The 24514-nt window shown below is 38.7% G+C and overlaps 1 protein-coding gene across 1 annotated transcript; it reads right to left on the bottom strand.

Moving 5' to 3' along the window:
- Window positions 1-20287: 20287 nt before the first annotated feature.
- Window positions 20288-22396, bottom strand: LOC127411046 (5-hydroxytryptamine receptor 1B-like). Its single transcript, XM_051646380.1, has one exon. The coding sequence runs from the start codon at window positions 21963-21965 to the stop codon at window positions 20805-20807; it is 1161 nt and encodes a 386-aa protein (XP_051502340.1). The 5' UTR covers window positions 21966-22396; the 3' UTR covers window positions 20288-20804.
- Window positions 22397-24514: the final 2118 nt, after the last annotated feature.

Genomic DNA, 24514 nt, shown 5'->3' with positions numbered 1-24514 from the left:
GCAGATTTGATCCCTGAGGGTCGTAGTGGTGGTTGGTCTCTGCTGAGGCTATAAATTCTGAGTGTGTAAGTAGTTGAGTGAAAGATGCTCTTCAGGGCGTGAGAGGACTGTTAAGGTTAAAAATGCTTCCTCTTTTTCTGGACTAATCTGTTTACCTCTCGCTCACTTCTAATCCCTGAGGACTCACGTGGTGAACTATCCTCATCTTGTTAGCAGCCTTCTGGACCAACATCTGTTAGCAGGACACCTCCATACTTCAGTCCCAAGCCATTAGACCAGCGTACTATCTCTCTTTCTCTTTTCAGTCCACCCTGTACCCGTGTCTGTCAGTGTGGCCTACTCAACTCAAGTTTCTCTGCCCTCTGCCAGCTTTTGTGGCTGCCAAGTTGAAATGCTGTATTCTACTCCTCCTGTTAGGGACATCAGGCTCTGCCCTTTCTCTGATCACGGGGCCAGATCTGTATACTGTGTGTGTTGTCATACTCTTGTGGTGCATGTTGGTCCCCAGGCCCAATGCTTGAGCTGGGAAGAGGATTACACAGTCCCTGCTTATTAAATTTCTCAGCCCTAAATAAGTCTCCACTGCCCAAATCCAGTCAAGACCTCCCACGGCACTAGAACGTACATTTGTTGAACCTCCAACTCTCAAGCGATAACGAGAACAGGCTGGTGGCCATTTGTAACCAGCAGAAACCCCTCTGAGGATTTTAAAAATTGTAATGATTTTTTACCTAGTTAGGGCTCTGAATAAGCGCATGTTTATTTCACATGCGCCCTGGAAAGAACCAACTCTTCTCGTGGATATCTTTAAGCATGTCTCTACATTCTAAAGAAATGTTGATTATCCTAAATGTATCAGACTAATAATAATACTGTATCTGAAAACATCTGTAAAAAGATAAAATAAGTAAAAATAAATAATTAAAAATAAGTAAAAATTTATATTATAAAATATAATAATGAAAAATATATAATACTAAAATTCTGTATAATTCCATTAAATTTAAATTTAAACAGTAATTTATGTGTGAGACTGAGGTTATGATGAGGTCTCAAAAAATTATGGTAACCATGGTTTCCACCAAATAACCATGGTTTACTTCAGTTATTGTAACAACTAATAAATTTTCTCTCTATTATAAAATTGCTATAAATAATGTTTTGTTTATTTGTTATAATAACAATATCACTAATGGAATTCACTAATTTCGCAGCCGGCCCACCGGAAAAAGTCCCCGGTTCTCCTGATGGCCAGTCTGCCTCTGGTGGAAACTATAGTTACTGTGATCAATTTGTAAGTATTCTTAAGTAGACTATAGTTTGTGTGCGGTCATTTACATCAAAATGTCTTCTAATGATTGCAGTTGTTTATTAACCCTATTACACCGTGTGTATCAAATATGACACACAATGTTTGAAGGCTCCAGTTTCACTGTCTGTTCAAGCAAATGAGCCAAACAACCAATGGTATATAAGTTTCACATGTTTATGGAGCCATCTAATGGTTATTTGTGAAAAAAAAAAAAAAAAAAAAAAAAAAATGGTTTTAATGTTTTAAATCGGTCAGTTAAAAATGGTGGCAGTTAAAAATGGTGGCAGACTTGCGTGAAAAGTGACTCTGTGTTGGGATAAATGACAGATTATTTTAAAAGTTCAAGGTAACATTATAATTAATGTTACTGAAATTTTTTGACAATAAATGTTTGCTTTATAAGACTAGCCTTTGGTTGTTTCAAAGCACTATGTTTATGTTAATAAATTACTATGTTGAAATTACGTTTCTCAAATTTGACACATTAGGCTTTGTGTTAAATATGCCATTAGCACTCTATGTATCTGACACAAATGTATCTGACAGAAACTTTACAAAGTGTGATATTTATAATTGTATTGTTCTTTCCTCATGAAAGACTAAATAGTGAACTGTGTTATATATATATATATATAAAAAATGCTATAAGTGTTAAATCTATAAGAAAATTATTATATTTGTTTTTAGAGGGCAAAAAGGTATCTCAGATTTCAAATATGACAAATTTTAAATATGACATGAAGTAATAGACAAATAAATGATATAAATAATAAATACAAAGAAAAATATGAAAGTATATGATATGCATGCCTCTACATCCTTTAATCTAAGTTGAAAAAGAAACAGGACAGTCAGTATATATATACAGTATATATATATATATATTTCAGTAATCTTCCATAATATTTTGACTGTCCAGATGGGCTGGTTTGAGTATTTCTGTAACTGCTGATCTCCTGGGACTTTCACACACAACAGTGTCTTGAATTTACTCAGAATGGTGCCAAAAACAAAAACATCCAGTGAGGGGCAGTTCTGTGGACAAAAATGCCTTGTTGATGAGAGAAATCGATGGAGAATGGCCAGACTGGTTCAAACTGACAAAGTCTACAGTAACTCAGATAACTGGTCTGTACAATTGTGGTGAGAAGAGTAGCATCTCAGAATGGTTGCCGCTGTTTTGGCGGCACAAGGGGGACCTACACAATATTAGGCAGGTGGTTTTAATGTTGTGGCTGACTGGTGTATATATATATATATATATATATATATATATATACACTATATTGCCAAAAGTATTCGCTCACCCATCCAAATAATTGAATTCAGGTGTTCCAATCACTTCCATGGCCACAGGTGTATAAAATGAAGCACCTAGGCATGCAGACTGCTTCTACAAACATTTGTGAAAGAATGGGCCGCTCTCAGGAGCTCAGTGAATTCCAGTGTGGTACTGTGATAGGATGCCACCTGTGCAACAAGTCCAGTTGTGAAATTTCCTCGCTACTAAATATTCCACAGTCAACTGTCAGTGGTATTATAACAAAGTGGAAGCGATTGGGAATGACAGCAACTCAGCCACGAAGTGGTAGGCCACGTAAAATGACAGAGCGGGGTCAGCGGATGCTGAGGCGCATAGTGCGCAGAGGTCGCCAACTTTCTGCAGAGTCAATCGCTACAGATCTCCAAAGTTCATGTGGCCTTCAGATTAGCTCAAGAACAGTGCGTAGAGAGCTTCATGGAATGGGTTTCCATGGCCGAGCAGCTGCATCCAAGCCATACATCACCAAGTGCAATGCAAAGCGTCGGATGCAGTGGTGTAAAGCACGCCGCCACTGGACTCTAGAGCAGTGGAGACGCGTTCTCTGGAGTGACGAATCAAGCTTCTCCATCTGGCAATCTGATGGACGAGTCTGGGTTTGGCAGTTGCCAGGAGAACGGTACTTGTCTGACTGCATTGTGCCAACTGTGAAGATTGGTGGAGGGGGGATTATGGTGTGGGGTTGTTTTTCAGGAGCTGGGCTTGGCCCCTTAGTTCCAGTGAAAGGAACTCTGAATGCTTCAGCACACCAAGAGATTTTGGACAATTCCATGCTCCCAACTTTGTGGGAACAGTTTGGGGATGGCCCCTTCCTGTTCCAACATGACTGCGCACCAGTGCACAAAGCAAGGTCCATAAAGACATGGATGAGCGAGTTTGGTGTGGAAGAACTTGACTGGCCTGCACAGAGTCCTGACCTCAACCCGATAGAGCACCTTTGGGATGAATTAGAGCGAAGACTGCGAGCCAGGCCTTCTCGTCCAACATCAGTTTCTGACCTCACAAATGCACTTCTGGAAGAATGGTCAAAAATTCCCATAAACACACTCCTAAACCTTGTGGAAAGCCTTCCCAGAAGAGTTGAAGCTGTTATAGCTGCAAAGGGTGGGCCGACGTCATATTAAAACCTATGGATTAAGAATGGGATGTCACTTAAGTTCATATGCGTCTAAAGGCAGATGAGTGAATACTTTTGGCAATATAATGTATATATATATATATATATGTATATATATATATATATATATATATATATATATATATATATATATATATATATATAGTCAAATTTAGTCCAAAGGAAACAAAACAAAATAGTCAAAAGGACAGGAAAAAGAGATTTAATAACCTAATGTGACATTTAAATGCTGTGGAAGAAGAAAAAAAAATGAGTAAAAACACAAAATGGGAAACACTTATCTGGGAAACTAAATGGAGGAAAAAGCCTAATGTATCAAATATGATACATAAAAAAAAAAAAAAGGCAAAAAAATTGTTTTAGGATTTCTTTTTGTATTTTGTCTAATGGTACTAAAAACAGTTTAATGTCAAAAACGTTTAATTTTCAGACAATTCATTCATATGTCAGGCTTTACAGGGTTAAAGGGCTAGTTCACCCAAAAAGGAATATTATTCATTTACTCATCTCCTGGTTGTTCCAAAACCATATTAATTTTTTTCTGTGAATCACAAAAGAAGATGTTCGGTGGAATGTTAAGGACTGACAGCCTCAGTCACCATTCACTTTCTCCACGACAGTGCATCCCTCTTCCTTCCCGGGTTTCGGCATCAATGTAACAGGGGGGATTTAAATTGGAAAGGAGGAGGCGGCAACCGGCTGAACAGTCAAAGTAATATTTAATGTAAAATTAAAACATAAAGACACAAAACACAAAAACACACACGGCAGCTGCATGTAGCTCTCTCTCTCCCGAACTGCCGCATCCGGCTGCCTTTATCCCTCTCCTCGGCTGATTAGCCCGACTGGGGGCGGGCATAGTCATGGCCCAGCCCCACCCTCCTCCTCGTCACAGAATACTTTTGGATTACTTATGAATTTATTCTTGTTTATTTGATGTCACCTGCATTTTAGTAGGATAAGCTTTTTTATTTATGTTTAATGCTTACTGACATAATGGTGCTGAAATGTAAAGTAAAAAAGTAAAAAATCAAAATATGAGAATTAAATACTTTTTTGTGTGTTTTACTTGCAATTTATCTGTTTCTGAATGAAATAAAACACTTAAAATGTTCTTACTCCAGCAATTTTGGCATTGCCATCATTTATATTTATGAATCAACATCACAAAAAATAGTCTCAAAAAGTTATAGCAAAAGTGCATTCATGTATACACTGCGTGCCCAATTATTAGGCAAGTGAGTATTCTGATCTTATCATTATTTCCTTGCATATTTTCCAATTCCAAACCATATAAACTTGAATACTTTTTGGATTCAATCATTTTCAGGTGGTATATATTTGTGTAATAAGGGAGGGTGTTGCGAAAGTGACTAACACCTTATATCAAGGTGTGCATAATTATTAGGCAGCTTCATTACCTCAGGTAAAATGGGTCATAAAAGAGATTTAACTGACACTGAAAAGTCAGATATTGTAAAATGCCTTTCAGACAGATGCAACACTCTTGAAATAGCTAAACTATTGAGGCGTGACCACCGGACAATCAAATGTTTTGTTGCGAATAGTCAACTGGGGCACAAAAAATGCATGGAGAAGAAAAGGCACACATTAACTGCAAAAGACTTGATAAGAATTAAACGTGAAGCTACCAGGAACCCATTATCCTCCAATGCTACCATATTCCAGAATTGCAACCTACCTGGAGTGTCCAGAAGTACAAGGTGTCAAGTGCTCAGAGACATGGCCAAGGTCAAGAAGGCTGAAACACGACCACCACTGAATATATTCACAAGTTGAAGCACCAAGATTGGACAAAGAAATACATGAAGAAAGATTTTTCAAAGGTTTTATGGACAGATGTAATGAGAGTGACTCTTGATGGACCAGATGGATGGGCCCGTAGCTGGATCACTAATCGACACAGGGCACCACTTCAAGTCAGGTGCCAGCAAGGTGGAGGAGGGGTACTGGTATTGGCTGCTATCATTAAGGATGAGGTAGCTGGACCTTTTCGAGTTGAAGATGGACTGAAACTCAACTCTCAAACCTACTGCCAGTTTCTGGAAAGTACCTTCTTCAAGCAGTGGTACAGGAAGTAGTCCTCAGCATTCAAGAAGGCCATGATCTTTATGCAGGACAATGCTCCATCACATGCATCCAAGTACTCCACTGCTTGGCTAGCCAGCAAGGGCCTCAAAGATGCCCAAATAATGACATGGCCCCCTTCCTCACCTGACTTAAATCCTACTGAGAACTTGTGGGCCCTTCTCAAATGTGAGATTTACAGTGAGGGAAGACAATACACCTCTTTGAACAGCATTTGGGAGGCTGTGATTGCTCCTTCAGCGAAAGTTGATCGTGAACAGATCAAGAAACTGACAGACTCCATGGATGGAAGGCTCATAGAAGTTATTGAAAAGAAGGGTGGCTATATTGGTCACTGAATATTTTTGAAAGTCCAAAAATGTTATTTAATTGTCATTTTGTGTTACTTATTTGCTGCACCTACTCTAAAAATTGAGAATAAACAATTGAGTTGGGAGAAATTCTTTTTGTAATTTAGTTACCTAATAATTGTGTACACTTATATATTCCCCTAAGAAAGACAAAACTCACTTTTTCTTTGTTAAATATTCAGGTTTGAGGTTCAATAACATTTTGGATTGACTGAGAGTGTTTGTTCAGGATACAGCAACACCTGCTGCTCTCTCCAACAAATTCTCCTTCTCTCACACCTCTCGACACACCGGTAGGGGTGGGGGAACAGGTTTGCTCATTCATAACAACTGGATTTTTCACCATACTCTTCACTGTGTAACAATACTAGTTTTGAATTCCATGCTATTACTACAATACAACCCACAAAAATACATGTTGTTGTCATCTATCGCCCTCCAGGTCAGCTGACAAACTTTCTTGAGGAGTTGGATGTCCTGCTATCCTCCTTGCCGGAGGATGGTAGGCCACTTGTGGTTCTTGGTGATTTCAACATACACCAAGACAAGCCCCAGGCCACTGAACTGAATACTCTCCTGGCCTCATTTGACTTGGAAAGACTACACACCACAGCAACTCACAGATCTGGCAACCAGGTGGACCTCATTTTTACACGTAACTGTACCAACTCAAATATTCTTGTTACTCCTTTACATGTCTCTGATCACTACTTTGTTCAATTCAACATGACTCTCCCATCTACATTAAAACAGTCTCCACCTTTGGTTTCCTATTGTCGTAACCTCCGTTCTCTTTCACCCTCACGCCTTTCAACTGCTGTCTCTACCTCTCTTCCCACACTAAATGTATTTACCATGCTTAATGTAAACACTGCCACAGACACACTAAGCTCTACTTTAACAACCTGTCTAGACAACATCTGTCCTATCTCCTCTAGGCCAGCACGTGCTACACCTCCCAGCCCCTGGCTGTCTGACGTCCTTCGTGAACATCGGACTGACCTCAGGGCAGCTTAGAGGAGATGGCGGAAATCTAAAGATCCAGCAGATCTAGGTAAATATCAGTCTCTGCTTGCAACTTTTTCAGATAAAGTTAAATCTGCAAAAACCTCCTATTACCAGAACAAGATCAACAGCACCACAGACACTCGCAGCTTGTTTAGAACATTCAACACACTTCTCTGCCCTCCCCCTCCACCACCTGACACATCACTGACAGCAGATGTCTTCGCCACATTTTTTACTAAGAAGGTTACAACCATCACGAATACATTCTCAGCACCACACCCTGTCAAATACCCGTCTCCTGTATGCAACTCTTCTGTCTCTATGTTCTCTCCTCTGACTGACACTGAGGTCTCTAAACTCCTCCTCTCCAACCACCCCACCACCTGTTCCCTTGACCCCATTCCTTCTCACCTTCTCCAGGCCATTTCTCCGTCCATCCTACCTGCACTCACACACATAATTAACACATCTCTACTTACAGGCACTTTTCCCACTACATTCAAGCAGGCTTGAGTAACTCCGCTGCCGCACTTAACCCCACACAAATAGAACATTACAGACCAGTCTCTCTCATCCCATTCACGGCAAAAATACTTGAAAGGGCAGTTTTCAATCAAACCTCTGCCTATCTCTCACAGAACAAGCTCCTGGATGACAATCAGTCAGGTTTCAAAAGTGGACACTCCACCGAGACTGCCCTGCTGTCTGTCACTGAGTCGCTGAGACGGGCGAAAGCTGAATCCAGATCATCCATCCTGATTCTGCTGGACCTTTCTGCAGCATTTGACACAGTCAACCATCAGATCTTACTCTCTACCCTCTCCTCGCTGGGCATCACAGGAACTGTGCTTGGCTGGTTTAACTCCTATCTCTCAGGTAGGTCCTTCAAGGTAGCCTGGAGAGGTGAGGTATCCAAGCCACATCGGCTACTTACTGGGGTACCTCAGAGTCAGTGCTTGGGCCTCTTCTCTTCTCTATATACACAACATCACTGGGACCCATCATTCAGACACATGGTTTCTCTTACCACTGCTACGCTGATGACATGCAACTCTACTTGTCTTTCCAGCCCAATGACACCACAATGACTGCTCGAATTTCTGCCTGCCTGGCAGACTTTTTGGCCTGGATGAAGGAGCACCACCTGCAACTCAACCCAGCCAAGACTGAACTCCTTGTCTTTCCAGCCAACCCTGCTGTTGAACACAACATCACCGTGCAGCTGGGTGCAACTACAGTAACGCCTTCCAAATCGGTCAGAAATCTAAGGGTAACCATTGATAACAGACTAAATTTCACAGCCACATCTCAAAGACCGCAAGATCATGTAGATTTACACTCTACAATATCAGGAAGATAAGACCCTTCCTCTCTGAACATGCCACACAACTACTTGTCCAGTCACTTGTCATAACTAGACTGGACTACAGTAACGCTCTCATTGCAGGCCTCCCTGCATGTGCAATTAGACCCCTACAAATGATCCAGAATGCAGCAGCACGTCTGGTCTTTAATGAACCAAAGAGAGCACATGTTACACCACTCCTTGTCTCTCTCCACTGGCTGCCGGTTGATGCATGTATCAAATTCAGGGCTCTGATGCTGGCATACAGAACAGTCACTGGGTCTGCTCCAGCATACCTAAAATAATTTATACAGAGCTACGCGCCCACTAGAAGCCTGCAGTCGGCTAAGGAACGTCGCCTTGCTGTACCAACACAAAGAGGCACCAAAACACTTTCCCGGACTTTCGGCTTCATCATACCACGTTGGTGGAACGACCTTCCCAACTCCATCCGTGAAGCTGACTCACTCTCTGTCTTCAAAAAACTACTAAAAACACATCTTTTCCATGAGCACTTAACCAGTCATAAAAAAATTAAATAAAAAAAACATCTTGTTGCAATTTATTCTGTTCTGAATACTATTCTGATGCTAGTGAAACTTTGTAATACGGCACTTTTCGTACCACTGTCTCCTTAAGATGATTCGCTTATGATTTCCTCTTTTGTAAGTAGTTTTGGATAAAAGCGTCTGCCAAATGAATAAATGTAAATGTAATTTAATGTAAATGTTCAACAATAAAATTAATCCTGAGGAATACAATTTGCCTAATAATTGGGCACGCAGTGTATGTTTGAATCCGAGTACTAAACTTTACAGCACTAATGTAATTGGTTCTGCATTTATGTGTGGATTACCACTCAGTCTTAAGTGTAAATATGGCTGGTGGCTAGTATCAGTGTTTGTGCAATTCCACTCCCACCCCACTCCATTTGAAAAACTTTGAATACTTATGAAACGTATATCAGATGTAGGCTGCTTTAGAATGAACATTTTACATTTTTTGAAAAGAAAATGAATTAGAGGGATCAATAAATCAACTGACTGTCTTTGACTGGTTAATATGTAATCATGTAATCCATAAAAGTAACTGTAATCTGATTACGAGTATTTTAAAATGTAATTTTAATTTTGTAATCTGATTACATAATACAAATTACATGCAATCTGTTACTACCCAGCACTGCATGTATTGCACATATCAGGGATTCCCAAACAAGCTATTCTGGTTATCTGTTTATGATGCAGAATCAATGGCAAATTCCTCCACAGAGATTTTGAAAATTTCACCTCTCCAGCAGTAGGTGCAATTTTACTTATTTGATGGCTAGACTCTAGAAATGTACTTTTTTGGGGCTGGGGTGCTGTTCAGAGAATGCAAGTAGACTTGAACTGCACTGACAAGTCAGGAAAATCTATCTGCTGACCTTATGACATTTAATTGTCTTCAGAAACCTGATTCTATTAAAAACGGTAAAAATGAGCTCAGATGCAAAGCAGGCTGACCTTCTTACCTATGCTAATGAGTTCTATCACTGACCAATCTAAAGGGTGAACTTCAGTTAACCTGGAGTGAGTGACTGGCTGGGCAGCACTCTGGAGTCAGCACATCTCTTCTGCGACACAACACTCTCCTCAGTGTGTCCTCTGACAGAGCTTTATATTGATGGATGACAGTGACTGACTGAGTTGTCGCTGTCATAATCCTAGGATACAGCACTCATTATTTTCCCCATGCTGCATGACATACTGTACATATGTTCGTCCGTCCATCTATCCAGATCATATACTGTATATAGATGTATATTGAACACAACTTCTTTTAACCCCCATGTTTGAAATTAACCTCTTCAAATTATTTTAATGTGTTACTCTGACCAAATTAAAACCCAGTAGGCAGATATTGTTGAAGCTGTAGCCCTCTGTTTTACCACAGTGAAGAATGGACATTTCAGAAATGTGATTGGTATTAATTCTAGTAATTTATTTCTGTTTGGGGTCAATTTAGGACCCTTATAGCATGTGGAAATTGGTTGCATTTTATTCGTGTTTTATACCTGGGGTCTTTGAGATCCCAAGCATTAATACTGCGAAACTACTAACATTTTGCATGGAGTTTTTAACAGGGTTCCCACTCCTTTCGACCACTGAAATTCCATGACTTTTCAATGACTTTTACTTGTCATTTGTGATTACTGGGTAAGGATAAAAAATAAGTAAAAAAAAACAAAAAACAGATTTTGATTCAAACTATTTCGCTAATGAATCATTTCAACAATTCATTTGCTCAAAAGAACTATTTGCTTACAAATCAAACATCACTATGCATGCAAGTTTTACTCGACACAAGCGCAGTATAGCTAATGAGATATTTTTAGTGCAGAAAAAATCCATTCAAATGTAAATTCACTACAGAAATGTCCATGATATTTAAGATTTTACCAATTTCAATTACTTTTCTTGGCCTGGATATTCTCTGACATTTTTTTGACTTTTTTAAGCGTGATGTATTGTTTAAAAGTTTGAAATATTGTTTATAATTGGTTCTCATAAGGTTAGGATAAGTCATACCTGATAAATAAATGTAAAATATTTTTTAATATATTCAGGAAACCTGTCTTTTTTTTTAATAACTGAATGCTCAATTAATAAAGGTAATGCATGTATAATTGCAATTAATATTAGAAAGTTATGTTTTCCAGCTGTCTCTGCTTTAATTTGAAAAGAAGACAGTGCCATATGAGAAAAGCTCCTTATGAGCTATATTGAGGAAGATCATTATAATTGTGTTATAATGTGTGATGAGGAGCATCTCTGACAGATGTGCCCGATTGTTGTGCAGCACTGGGCCGATTCTGTTATACATGAACTTTTTGCAGTTCCAGGCTTCTCCTATGGGTGATCGTTGGTATTGCTTTGCCTGGAGAATGAGCTCATGACATGACAAGAGTTAAATATCTTTACCTATTTATTTTGCGATCCGTTGTTGACGAGTTTTTCAGCTGTTGTATGATTGATTGAACCTCCATGTCTGCCAAAGTGGACAAGACATCAGAAAATCAATCAATGTTAGAAAGCTCACTGTTTCAGTCAAGTAGTACACACAAACCAAATATAAGATTTGTAAAGATTTTTGTCCCTCTGGTTTTACAAAAAAAGGTCTGATATGTATAGAAAGAGTTTATATACATATATAGTATATAAAAGAAAAACAACCCTTTATTATAGATACGGGTTGTGCATTTATTATATTTTCTCCCGATTTATCTCTCCATTATCACTGTAGAAATACTTTTCACATTATTGACACTGCCTATGCTGTAAACACACTTGCATGCATTTATTTATGTTTAATGCTTGTTGTACACAAACATACAGTGAATTCTGTGTGTTTGTGTGTGTCTAATATAATATGTTCAATCTTGTGCCATATTTGAGGAAGTCATTAAAAAGCGCTGTTGCAAGAGCCATTGGTGAATAGCAACTCTGATTGCATATTTAAATGAAAGAATTTGCAGAACTAATTGACCAAATTTAATTTCCACATGGTGGTTTGACAATATGGCAGTTTTGTAAAAGCAGTAGACTTATTGAGCCCATCATATTTAATTGCATTCTGCCGTTCTGGTCAATTAGCCAATACAGTTTTACCATCCAGGCAGATTTCTTTATTATAAACAACAGCAGAGATGAGCAACAGTTACTGCTGTAGCATCCCACCAAAAGAGCACTAAGTCAGCAAAAAAACAATACTACACTGTACACATTTAATGGATGGAACATATTTCACCAGACACCGCATACTTACTAAAGTAGATCTGAAAACACTTACATAAACGCTTACATAAATGAGCATGCTTCAGAGAAATTACATGCAGTAATGAATGTCACAGTCATTTGTTCCAGTTCATGAATGTACAGTACGGTCTCCCGTGGACATTATTCAAAAAGCTCTTACAATTATCATTATACAATAGGGAGATTTTTTTTCTACAATAAGATGCAAGTATAGAAATGTCTATTTCATGGATTTGCGTATTTCTGACCCTACTTTTTGAAAAGGGGTGCAAAAAGATGGGAGAGGAACTGGTTGTGATGCAAAATGAACTCCATTTATCATGCCTAGATGTTGCTATTATTTGGTGCCACTACAATTTAGTTTAACAACCATCTTCCACAAACTTTGTCATCAAGCAGTTCTCTCAACCGTACATTGTTACAACCATTCTTTTTAACCAAGAATCTATCCACATATTCAGGACTGGATAATTCAAAGACTGATCGTACCATGAATTTGGGGACAGTAGGTCAAAAGTTTTGCTGCAGAAATGTGTGCGTATTGAAATTCAGACCATGTGACCAGAACACGTAATTCGGCAGAATGGGGTCGATTTCAGGATACATGAACATTTGGAAACAACATGTCGATTTCCTGTGTGATCATATTGCAATTCCTGCACCACCAAATAGAATTGCAAAATACTCCCCCCAATTCTGCCATTGATAAGCCAAACAGATATAGAGTGGAACAGTGCCCACACACTTTTTCAGCCATCTGGGTTATTTTCCCCATTAATTTATGAATTATTTATTTTCATAAAATCCTTCATAAAAGAGTTCTAATCCATGAACCAAACCAACCAGGTACAAAGTGTATCACAACATTACAATGATTTGATAGAGGCACATTGTTTACACTTTTCAGCTAAACAAACCCATGAATGAATACTCTCAGCATATTAAGCTGGGACAGGAGAAAGTATTTTAACATAAGAAAAACCAGTAACAGTTTACAATAAGGTTCCATTCGTTAACATTAGTTAACAACATTAGTTAACATGAACTAACAACAAACAATACTTATTAAGCATTTATTAAATAGTTAATGTTAATTTCAACATATACTAATACATTTTTTAAATCAGAAGTTGCATTTGTTAACATTAGTTAATGCACCATGAACTAACACTGAACAATTTAATTTTTATTAACTAACATTAACAAAGATTAATAAATTGTGTAAAAATTTGTAGTGTTTATTGTTTGTTCATGATACATAATGCATTAACTAATGCTAACGAATGGAACCTTATTGTAAAGTGTTACCGAAAAACCGCACACTTCAGCACTGAAAAATATTAGTCGACTAATGATCTGAATATTGAGACGGAAATGTCTATGGTGGTTATGGTCCTGACTACAACTATACGTATTGCATTGAAATTGGCTATTATGGTAACTGCGTTGAAAGTCAAATGTCTTAGTCCTGCAGTGACACACAATCACTTCAATCAGAGTTGCTGACACTGCCAAACCGCAGGTGCTGAGGGATTATTGCATAATTATGAAGATGACCTCTACATTTTACATGTAAATGTTTGTAAATGAACAATCTGTTTTAATTTAAGCATTATATTGACTTTCTGTATTTACCATTTTCCCAGCAGATTTGATCTCTGTGCTTTCACTGTATTGCACTAGAGTGATTCTGTTTAATTGTTTGTAAGTGACATCTGTTAAGAAAGCACTTTCGTGTTGCACCAGTGGTTCTGAATTTATATAGATAGACAGATAGACAGACAGACAGATAGATAGATAGATATTAGAATATATATATATATTTGCATACCCTTGGAGAATTGGTAATATATGTACCATTTTTAAAGAAACATGAGTGAGCAGGCAAAACACATTTCTTTTATTTCTTATGGGATTCATATTCAACTGTAGGTTATAACAAAATGGCACAATCATAAAACAAAACATGGCAACAATGAAAAAAATGAAATGACCCCTGTTCAAAAGTCTGCATACCCTTAGTTCTTAATACTGTGTATTGCCCCCTTTAGCATTAACGACAGCATGCAGTCTTTTGTAATAGTTGTCTATGAGGCCCCAAATTCATGCAGGTGGTATAGCTGCCCATTTGTCTTGGCAAAATGCCTCCAGGTCATGCAAAGTCTTTGGTCGTCTTGCATGAACCGCATGTTTGAGATGTTTGAGTGGCTCGATGATATTAAGGTCAGGAGACTGTGATGGCCACTCCAGAACCTTCACCTTTTTCTGCTGTAACCACTGGAGGGTCAACTTGGTCTTGTGCTTAGGGTCATTGTCGTGCTGGAAAGTCCAAGAGCATCCCATGCACAGCTTTCGTGCAGAAGAATGCAAATTGTCTGATAACATGCTGCATTCATCTTGTCATCAATTGTCACAAGATTCCCCGTGCCTTTAGAGCTCACACCCCCCCAAAACATCAGTGAGCCACCACCATGCTTCACAGTGGGGATGGTATTCTTTTCACTATAGGCCTTGTTGACCCCTCTCCAAATATAGCGCTTATGGTTGTGACCATAAAGCTCTATTTTGGTCTCGTCACTCCAAATTACAGTGTGCCAGAAGCTGTGAGGCGTGTCAAGGTGCTGTCGGGCATATTGTAACCGGGCTTTTTTGTGGCATTGGCACAGTAAAGGCTTCTTTCTGGCAACTCGACCATGCAGCTCATTTTTGTTCAAGTATCGTCGTATTGTGCTCCTTGAAACAACCACACCATCTTTTTCCAGAGCAGCCTGTATTTCTCCTGAGATTACCTGTGGGTTCTTCTTTGTATCCCGAACAATTCTTCTGGCAGTTGTGGCTGAAATCTTTCTTGGTCTACCTGACCTTGGCTTGATATCAAGAGATCCTACTTTTTTCCACTTCTTAATAAGTGATTGAACAGTTCTGACTGGCATTTTCAAGGCTTTGGATATCTTTTTATATCCTTTTCCATCTTTATAAAGTTCCATTACCTTGTACGCAGGTCTTTTGACAGTTCTTTTCTGCTCCCCATGGCTCAGTATCTAGCCTGCTCAGTGCATCCACGTGAGAGCTAACAAACTCATTGTCTATTTATACACAGACACTAATTGCAATTTAAAAAGCCACAGGTGTGGGAAATTAACCTTTAATTGCCATTTAAACCTGTGTGTGTTACCTTGTGTGTCTGTAACAAGGCCAAACATTCAAGGGTATGTAAACTTTTGATCAGGGCCATTTGGGTGATTTCTGTTATCATTATGATTTAAAAAGGAGCCAGACAACTATGTGATGATAAATGGCTTCATATGATAACTATCCTTAAATAAAAGGCAGTTTTTTTTTTTTTTTTGCATGATCAGTCATATTTTCAAAAACAATGCCAAAATGTCACAATTTCTGCCAGGGTATGCAAACTTTTGAGCACAACTGTATTAAATTATAGATAAAATGAATATTTTATCATTCTTATTTAACTTTACTATTTCTCTGACATTGATTATATTTTTTAAGCCCAAAACATTTAGCCAAATAAATAACTTTAACTGTGCATTTTTTTTTTAAGGTATTTTGCTAATTATTTTTGTGTCAAATGTCAATATAAAAAAATCAGTTACTAAAAATGCTGGAATTAATTATTATGTAATCTCCATAAACTGCAACAGCAACGACAGGCCAGACTCAGATTATATTACACATGATTTGCAAAGTCTGTGCTCCTGTGAGACAAGAATGTGCTATTCTAAATGTCAAAATATCCTTGAGAAAGATAAGGCACATGCAATAAAATGCTTAAAAGTAGAATTAAAAGTGCTTAAAAGTGCTTAAAAGGCCTGGCATTCACGATATGTCACTTCAAAGAGGCTGATGTTACGGATCAGGCTTCCCTCCACTAAAGCATATGAATGTCAGGCGTCAAGACGAAGACCCCTGTAAGAGAGGTCTGTTTCCTCGAATCTTAGAGAGCATTTTGATCAAACTTAATGACGTTTTTGTCTTGACATTTACTATACTGATGACTGCTGTCTGTTATGTTGAAATATAATTATTTATTATTTTAATTATTTTTATTATTTATTATTATTGATTATTGTTGGCCTCTGGTAAACTCATTACATGAACAGTATGCTTAATGCAAAACCTAAATGTTTCCAAACAAAAAGTCTTGTTTTTGAAAAGAGTGTTTGAAGCAAATATATTACCATATGGTTTGCAGAATAATATCCTCTTTTAAAATTAATAATCCTAGGGTGTTGTGAATAACTCAGAGGTGCAACAAATAAATATCAACAATAAAATTGCATTTAGCTGATAATAAGCTGCTTCCATAAAGTAAACAAATGTATCTATCAATCTCAAAGAATGGCTTTCTGGCAATAATAGTATCATAGCAGGCAGAAAATTAGCCATCAAGCCCAGTATTTTGCAAAGGATCAAACTTTAGACATCGACTTTCTATATTATATACATTGTGCGCTGGTGCCTGCTGTATAGCATCGTTCTGTTCACAGGGCTAAAGGCACAACAAGGCCAGCACAGTAGGTGCAGAAACATAGAGGGGACAGAGTCTTCTCTTACTGAGTGAATCACATAAAGATTGATATTTCACAGCATGCAGCATAATTGGTGTAACGGAAAAAAGATATTTATTCAAGATTGAAATGGATGTGCTGTGAGCACATTTTCAAGTGACTTGGCGTACATTTGTATATATTAAGACATTGTGATCTGTAACTTTGGTTCTGGGTGTGTATAAAGAAATGATGCAAAACAGCAGAAGATAGCAGGAGATACATGTTCTTAAAGGAATAGTTCACCAAAAAAACTTTCTTGCCGCTTTTACTCACCCGGATGTCATTCCAAACCTCTATGACTTTCTCTCTTCAGTGGAACAGAAAAGGAGATGTTTGGAAGAACGTTCTGCTGTTCTTTTCCATACAATGAAAGTGAACGGGGACGGGAGCTTTCAAGCTCCCCAAAAAAACAAAAACAAAAGCAAAAAAGCACCATAAAAGTAGTACAAAAGACTTATCGCTATATCCCAGCTCATCTCAAGCGATACGACAGCTTTGTTTGACGAGACATGCGAGAATCAATGACATTTGATGTTACTGACGTCAAACCTGGCTTGCCAAATTTGGATGATTTTTTTTGTTGTCAGTTTTGGAACTGACAGCCCCTGTCCCCATTCACTTTCATTGTATATAGCAAAGAGCAGTCAGGACATACTGCCTAACATCTCCTTTTCTGTTGCATGGAAAAAAGAAAGTATACTGTAAACAGTAATAACCTGCAATTGTTAACTCAAGGATCTATTTCTGATCTATTCAAGGAACTACCTGATCTGTCACTTAAAATTAGTTTTGTTGGTGTAACCTAAAGTATTCAGGTTGAACCAGTGGTGTTAAATATTATTTTAGACTTGAATAACATCACATAAAGTGATAGTTCATCAATGAAAATTCTCTCATCATTTACTCACCCTCATGCCATCCCAGATGTGTATGTCTTTGTTTCCTCTGCTGAACTCAAACAAAGATTTTTAAAAGAATATTTCAGCTCTGTTCGTCCATACAATGCAGATGAATGGTGTCCAGAATTTTGAAGCTCCAAAAAGCACATAAAGTCAGCATAAAAGTAATCCATACGACTCCAGTGTTTTAATCCATATCTTCTGAAGCAATATGAAAGGTGTGAGTGAGAAACAGATCAATATTTTAATCATTGTTTACTATAAATATCCACTTTCACATTCACTTCCACATTTTTCTTCTTTTGGTGGAGATTTATAATAAAAATGACATAAATATTGATCTGTTTCTCACCCACACCTATCATATCGCTTCAGAAAATATGGATTAAACCACTGGAGTATGGATTACTTTTATACTGCCTTTATGTGCTATTTGAAGCTTCAAAGTTCTGACCACCATTCACTTGCATTGTTTGGACCTACAGAGTTGAAACATGCTTCTAAAAATGTTTGTTTGTGTTGTACAAAAGGAAGAAAGTCATACACATCTGGGATGACATGAGGGTGAGAACATAATGACAGATTTTCATTTTTGGGTGAACTATAACTTTAATTTAGATGTCATCGCATGACGGCCATTTTTAGATTAAAGTATTTTTCTGTGGTCACTAAAAAAAGTGGTAACCTTCAATTGTTAGCTCCAGGATCTATTTCTACTTGGTCCAACGCGTAGAATTTACTTTTGTTTTGGTGTAACCTAATTTGCCAGGGTAATTTAGTCAGAATAAATAACATTTTTGATTTTATTTGATCAGTTAATTTAAATGTTATGACATGAAGCACATTTTATGTTATCTGACAAAACATTCCTTACAGTGTATCGAGTAAACAGACAAAGACAGACATTTTTTTTTCGAGCTTTTCCTTTAATCTGTATATGATACACTCTTTCAGTTGCTGAATATTGGTAATAAGTAAGCAAGGTTAGACCAATAAGCTGTAGTATGTCAGAATGTGAGAAAACATGTAAACAACATCATTAAAACCATGAAAAACCACAGAATCATATACATATGGTCCATTTGTCCCACTTAAGGTAGACTAAAATTGCTTGGCTATTTGAATTGTGAAGGAGCAGTTGATGTTTAATATATCAGGCATGGAAGAGTACCTCCCACAAATGATGCCCTCTGGAATGATGGTCAAGGTACAATGAAGCTAAAGCATTTTGTAATAAACTTTTTCAAAATAAAAATTCAATGACTAATTACTTTTTCCATTAACACGAATTTCGGTAGTAATGCATGCACAAACATTAATGCAGATCATGTTAGTAATGCATTCCTGAATGCTTTTTATGTTGATTATATCAAGGTCATATGTTATCAAAGGCATGTGGTAATCATATGCCTGCAAATGAGTGCGTGTCTGTTTGCCCATGATTAATGGTCCATCCTAGAGGACATTAACGGATAGGGAGGGGAATATAAAATCTTCAGCAAACTTGATTTGAGTCATCTTTTGCAACCAAAACCAATCATTTTCATTTCAACCAGAGTAAAATAAACATTAAAAGAAAAATAATCCTCAACAACAAAAGCTTTAGACAGAAATGTGTGGTTTATTTTGCATAGTGTGGAATTAAAGATAAATCCACTGTACTTTAAACGGGATCAGAAGAAAATATAAGTGGCAAAGACAAGAGATTAAAATAAATTCAACCAACAAATAATTAACCACTCCTCCAAGCCGCCATTTTATACTAATACTACTCTTGATAAAAGACATATTAATCAGCATAAACTTTCCCTAAAAAAGACCACTGCATTTGAAAAAAACCTTTGATCTCATCATGTTGACCTTTTCCAGCACCACTTTTTCACTCTCTCTGAGAGAAGGACAGCTTCAAGGGCGTAGATTTTCAGCCTGATAACTAAATCAATATCCACTATGATTTCTCATGGAAAGACACTGACTTACTGTGTAAAAGCATAATTTTGGAAAATACAAAACACGCCTTTTTGCAACACTGTGGCTTTGAGTCTGTAGATGTCACCTCCATATGGGCTTGATTTGGTTGATATCGCGCCCTCGGCTCTTTTTGGTGCATCTTTGACGTATTACTCACCTCCTGCGGTAGATGTGTCATTCACAGTTACTCTCTGATCTCTCCTGCTGCCAAGTGACAGATAATATGACTTATGAGTGTATAGAGCAGAAGGGGAACCTACAGTATTTAACCTTTTACACAATTAGGTTGCACCTCAATCTCAGTTCTTTTGTCAGTTCTTCAACCCACACGTCCTAATCTGGAGAGCCCTCTTGTTTGGTCATTTTAATTGTGTGTTAGTGGTCTCTATTGAGCTCCTTGTTTGCTTCTGCTGTTTAGACAGCGTACTAACCTGTGTTCATTACTGTGTACATATTTAACCTCAGTCTAAATTTCCACTGCTTATCTCTCTGAATTTAAGGTGTGAAAAAGGCTCCTCACCAAACCACCTACATTTTCAGCACCACAGACAAGGAGAGCAATGTCATACTGTAGCTTTATTATAGCTACCAAAAATAGATTCAAGAATTTCTAGTTAATAGGCCTGATTTAAGGAAACGAAGCATGCACTGTTGTAAGTGACAAACTGCATTGTTCAATCATTAGACACAAAGGAAGATGTACTGGATTTAAGCACAAGCAATTGGATTACCCAATTTATTTATTACGTTTTGGATCAGTGGATAGCTGTAGCTAAGCAGTGAGCATGTATGAGCATTTTAATTGCACATTTGATTGATATATGCAGACTTTTTTTAATACAGTTTTCCATTATTAGCCACCACAAGCTGTCAAAGCACTATTAGTAGTATGAAATCCAAATATTCTGTTCAGTGTTGAAGGAATAGCCTATATCCTCTACTGAGGCACCAAAAGCAGATCTTATTTCACTATAGCCCTAATCTCAACGTCTGCAACATCTAAAGCTTATGAGTTTGTGGAAAGCTTTTTTAAAGTCATCATTCGACATGGTGTATATTATTGGGTTGATGAGTGAGTTGAGGTAGCCAAGCCATGTAAAAACGTCAAACAGTTCTGGAGAAAACACACAGGATGGGCAGAGGGACACCAGCAGTGTGTAAATGAAAAACGGCAACCAACACACAATGTAAGCTCCTAAAATAATGCCCAGTGTTTTGGTGGCTTTCCTCTCGCGCGCAGCCGATATTCGCTTTTTCTCCAGAAGTGAATCGGACACTGTTACTCGAATTTGATTGTCACTGTTCAGAGAGCCGGTGTCACTGCAAAGCTCTTGGCGTCCACAGTGCAAAGGAGACGTCGAAGCAACAGATGCGGGTGAATTAGTGATGAGATGCGCTGAAGTGAGTCTTTTCCCCGCTTTTTTGGGCGACTGTTTCAAGATGCGCTTTCTCGCCTCCACGTAAATCCTTCCGTACAAGGCGATGAGCAGCAACGTGGGGATGTAGAAAGCCCCGAACGTGGAGTAGATGGTGTAAAAGATGTGGTCCGTGTTTACCGTGCAGGTGGTCAGCTCCCCCGCCTTCACCTGGCGCCAGAAGAAAGGAGGCAGAGAGATGGAGATGGCAATGATCCAAGCGGTCGCCACCATCCCCGCCGCTCGCGCTTGTGTCCGTTTCTTGGCGTACTCGACCGCGTCCGTGATAGCCCAGTATCGATCCAAGGCGATTACGCACAGGTGGAGAATGGACGCGGTGCAACAGGTTATATCTGAGGACAGCCAGATGTCGCAAATAACCTGTCCGAGCGTCCACTCGTGGGTGACCGTGTAAAGCGCGCAAATGGGCATCACGAGCACCGACACCAAAAGGTCCGTGACGGCCAGGGATGCGATCAAGAAGTTCGCCGGCGTCTGGAGCTTCCTGGACTGGGAGATGGTCGCGATGACAAATGCATTGCTTAGTATTGTGGCAAGAGTAAGGAGACCGAGAACGGATGCTACGGTGACTTGGAAAGCAAAACTTTCTTCTTTTTCGTCAGTTTTTGGCGTTAAAGTCACATTGGGGCCGGTCGAGCTGTTCAATACCTGGTCGAAATTTACAGGTGTTGGTTTGAAGTGACCGCTGTGCTCCATTCCAGAAGACATGGACACATACGCAACTTATGTCTTTAATTTTCCTTACGTCCGCGTCGTAAATTTCTGCATAGTGAGCCCTTTTTAGAAAATATTTTCTTCACTTCATGATTTCTGTCAGTTCCAAAATCAGTTCCAAACAAATGCTCTGTAATGTTTTCGCTTTGCGACGTGCGAAGATATCTTTCTGTTTCATTCTGATTCTAAAACTTCAATCTCAAAAAATCAGTCAGCTTCAGACGTAACAGTTGCAAAGCAAGACAGACGTAATGGGCGCAAAAAAAGGACAATAAAGCATCCCAGAAGTTGTGCAAAAACATATATCTTCCAACCCTCCTCAGTGTTCCTCTGGCTTCACTTTCACAAACGAGTCATCTCTAAAAGGTAGATACTTTGCCCGCTATAGCAACGGCCATTTTTCATCGGTTTCACTGATAGGCGGGTGCAGGGTCCTTGCTTTTTATAGGGCTCTGATGTAAAAGTTGCAGCTTTGATAACCATGAGCTTCTAGTTTTAAGGAGGATGCTGTCCTCTGGGTCTTAGAGCCTCCCCAATTGTTATTGTCCTTTTAAAGGAATAGTTCTCTCTAAAATACAAATTCTCTCATTATTTACTCACCCTCATGCCATCCCAGATGTGTGACTTTCTTTCTTCTGTAGAACACAAATTAAAATTTTTAGAAGAATATCTCAGCTCTGTAGGTTCATGCAATGCAAGTGAATGGTGCAAAAAAAATTTGAAGCTCCAAAAAGCACATAAAGACAGCATAAAAGTAATCCATACAACTCCACTGGTTTAATTAATGTCTTCTGAAGTGATCTAATTGGTTTTGGGTGAGAACAGACCAAAATATAAGTATCTTTTACCTTAATTACACTTCCTATTGCTTGACGCATGCACTGAGCTTCAAAGTTTTGGTCACCATTCACTTGCATTGCATGAACCTACAAAGCTCAGATGTTCTTCTAAAAATAATTATTTGTGGTCAGCAGAAGAAAGAAAGTTATGTTCATCTGGGACGGCATGAGGATGAGTGAATGATGAGGGAATTAAACATTTTTGGTGAACTATTCCATTTAGGAACCTTAAAGGAGTAGTTCACCCTGAGTGAAAAGTCTGCATATATTTACTCACCCTCATGTTGTTCCAAACCCATATGCTCTTGTTTTTCTGTGGAACACAAAATGAGAAAATTTGAAGAATCAGAACGCAGCTCCTTTCCATACAACATACATCAGTGTAATCAGTACATTTACATGCAGTAATATTTGAGATAATGCAGGTTTTTGCGTTGGAGCTACTGTACAGTCTTCATTTGTCTGTCCAAATATACAGCGCATTCACAAAGTATTCAGACCCCTTCATTTTTTTCTTCACATTTTGTTATGTTGCAGCCTTATGCTAAAATGCTTTAAATATTTTTTTTTTCACATCAATCTACACTCCATATCCCATAGTGACAAAGCAAAAACCAGATTTTTGATAACTCTGAACATTTATTAAAAAGAAAAAACTTAAATATCACATTGACAAGTATTCAGGCCCTTTGCTATGACACTTGAAATTTAGCTCAGGTGCATCCCATTTCTCTGGGTCATCTTTGAGATGTTTCTACACTTTGATTGGAGTCCACCGGTGGCAAATTCAATTGATTGGACATGACTTGGAAAGGCACACACCTGTCTATATAAGGTCTCACAGCTGAAAATGCATATCAGAGCAAAAACCAAGCCATGATGACAATCCTATCTCTTAGCTCAGAGACAGGATTGTGTTGAGGCACAGATCTGGGGAAGGTTACCAATATTTTTTGGCTGCATTGAAGGTTCCCAAGAGCAAAGTAGCCTCCATAATTCTCAAATGGAAGAGGTTTGGATCAAACAAGACTCTTCCTACAGCTGGTCGCCCAGCCAAATTGAGCAATCGGGGGAGAAGGGCCTTGGTACCCAAGAACCCAAAGGTCACTCTGGTTGAGCTCCAGAGATCATGTGTGGAGATGGGAGAAACATGCAGAAGGACAACCATCACTGCAACACTCCATCAATCTGGGCTTTATGGCCAGAGGAAAGCCAATCATCAGTGCAAGACACATGAAAGCCCACTTGGATTTAGCAAAAAAGCACCTAAATGACCCTCAGAAACAAAATTCTCTGGTCTGATGAAATGAAGATTGAACTGTTTGGCCTCAATTCCAAGTGTTATGTCTAGAGGAAACCAGGCACCGCTCATCACCTGCGCAATACCATCCCAACAGTGAAGCATGGTGGCGGTAGTAGCATCATGCTGTGGGGGTGTTTTTCAGCGGCAGGGACTGGGGGACTGCTCAGGGTTGAAGGAAATCTGAATGCAGCAAAATACAGAGATATCCTTAATGAAAATCTGGTCCAGAGCGCTCAGGACCTCAGACTGGGCATTCCAACAGGACAATGACCCTAATCACACAGCTAAAACAATGCAGACAACTTTGTGAATGTCCTTGAGTGGCCCAGCCAGAGCCCAGACTTGAACCTAATCAAACATCTCTGAAGAGACCTGAAAATGGCTGTCTATCGACGGTCCCC

This window comes from Myxocyprinus asiaticus, chromosome 20 (assembly GCF_019703515.2).
Source record: "Myxocyprinus asiaticus isolate MX2 ecotype Aquarium Trade chromosome 20, UBuf_Myxa_2, whole genome shotgun sequence".
Taxonomy (NCBI): Eukaryota; Metazoa; Chordata; class Actinopteri; order Cypriniformes; family Catostomidae; genus Myxocyprinus; species Myxocyprinus asiaticus.
Note: the sequence above shows the minus strand (reverse complement) of the source record. Positions and strands in the feature narration are given on the sequence as shown.

What these genes read in the sequence shown, in the direction of transcription:
- LOC127411046 (XM_051646380.1), bottom strand. Translation starts at nt 21,965, where the DNA reads ATGTCTTCTGGAATGGAGCACAGCGGTCACTTCAAACCAACACCTGTA.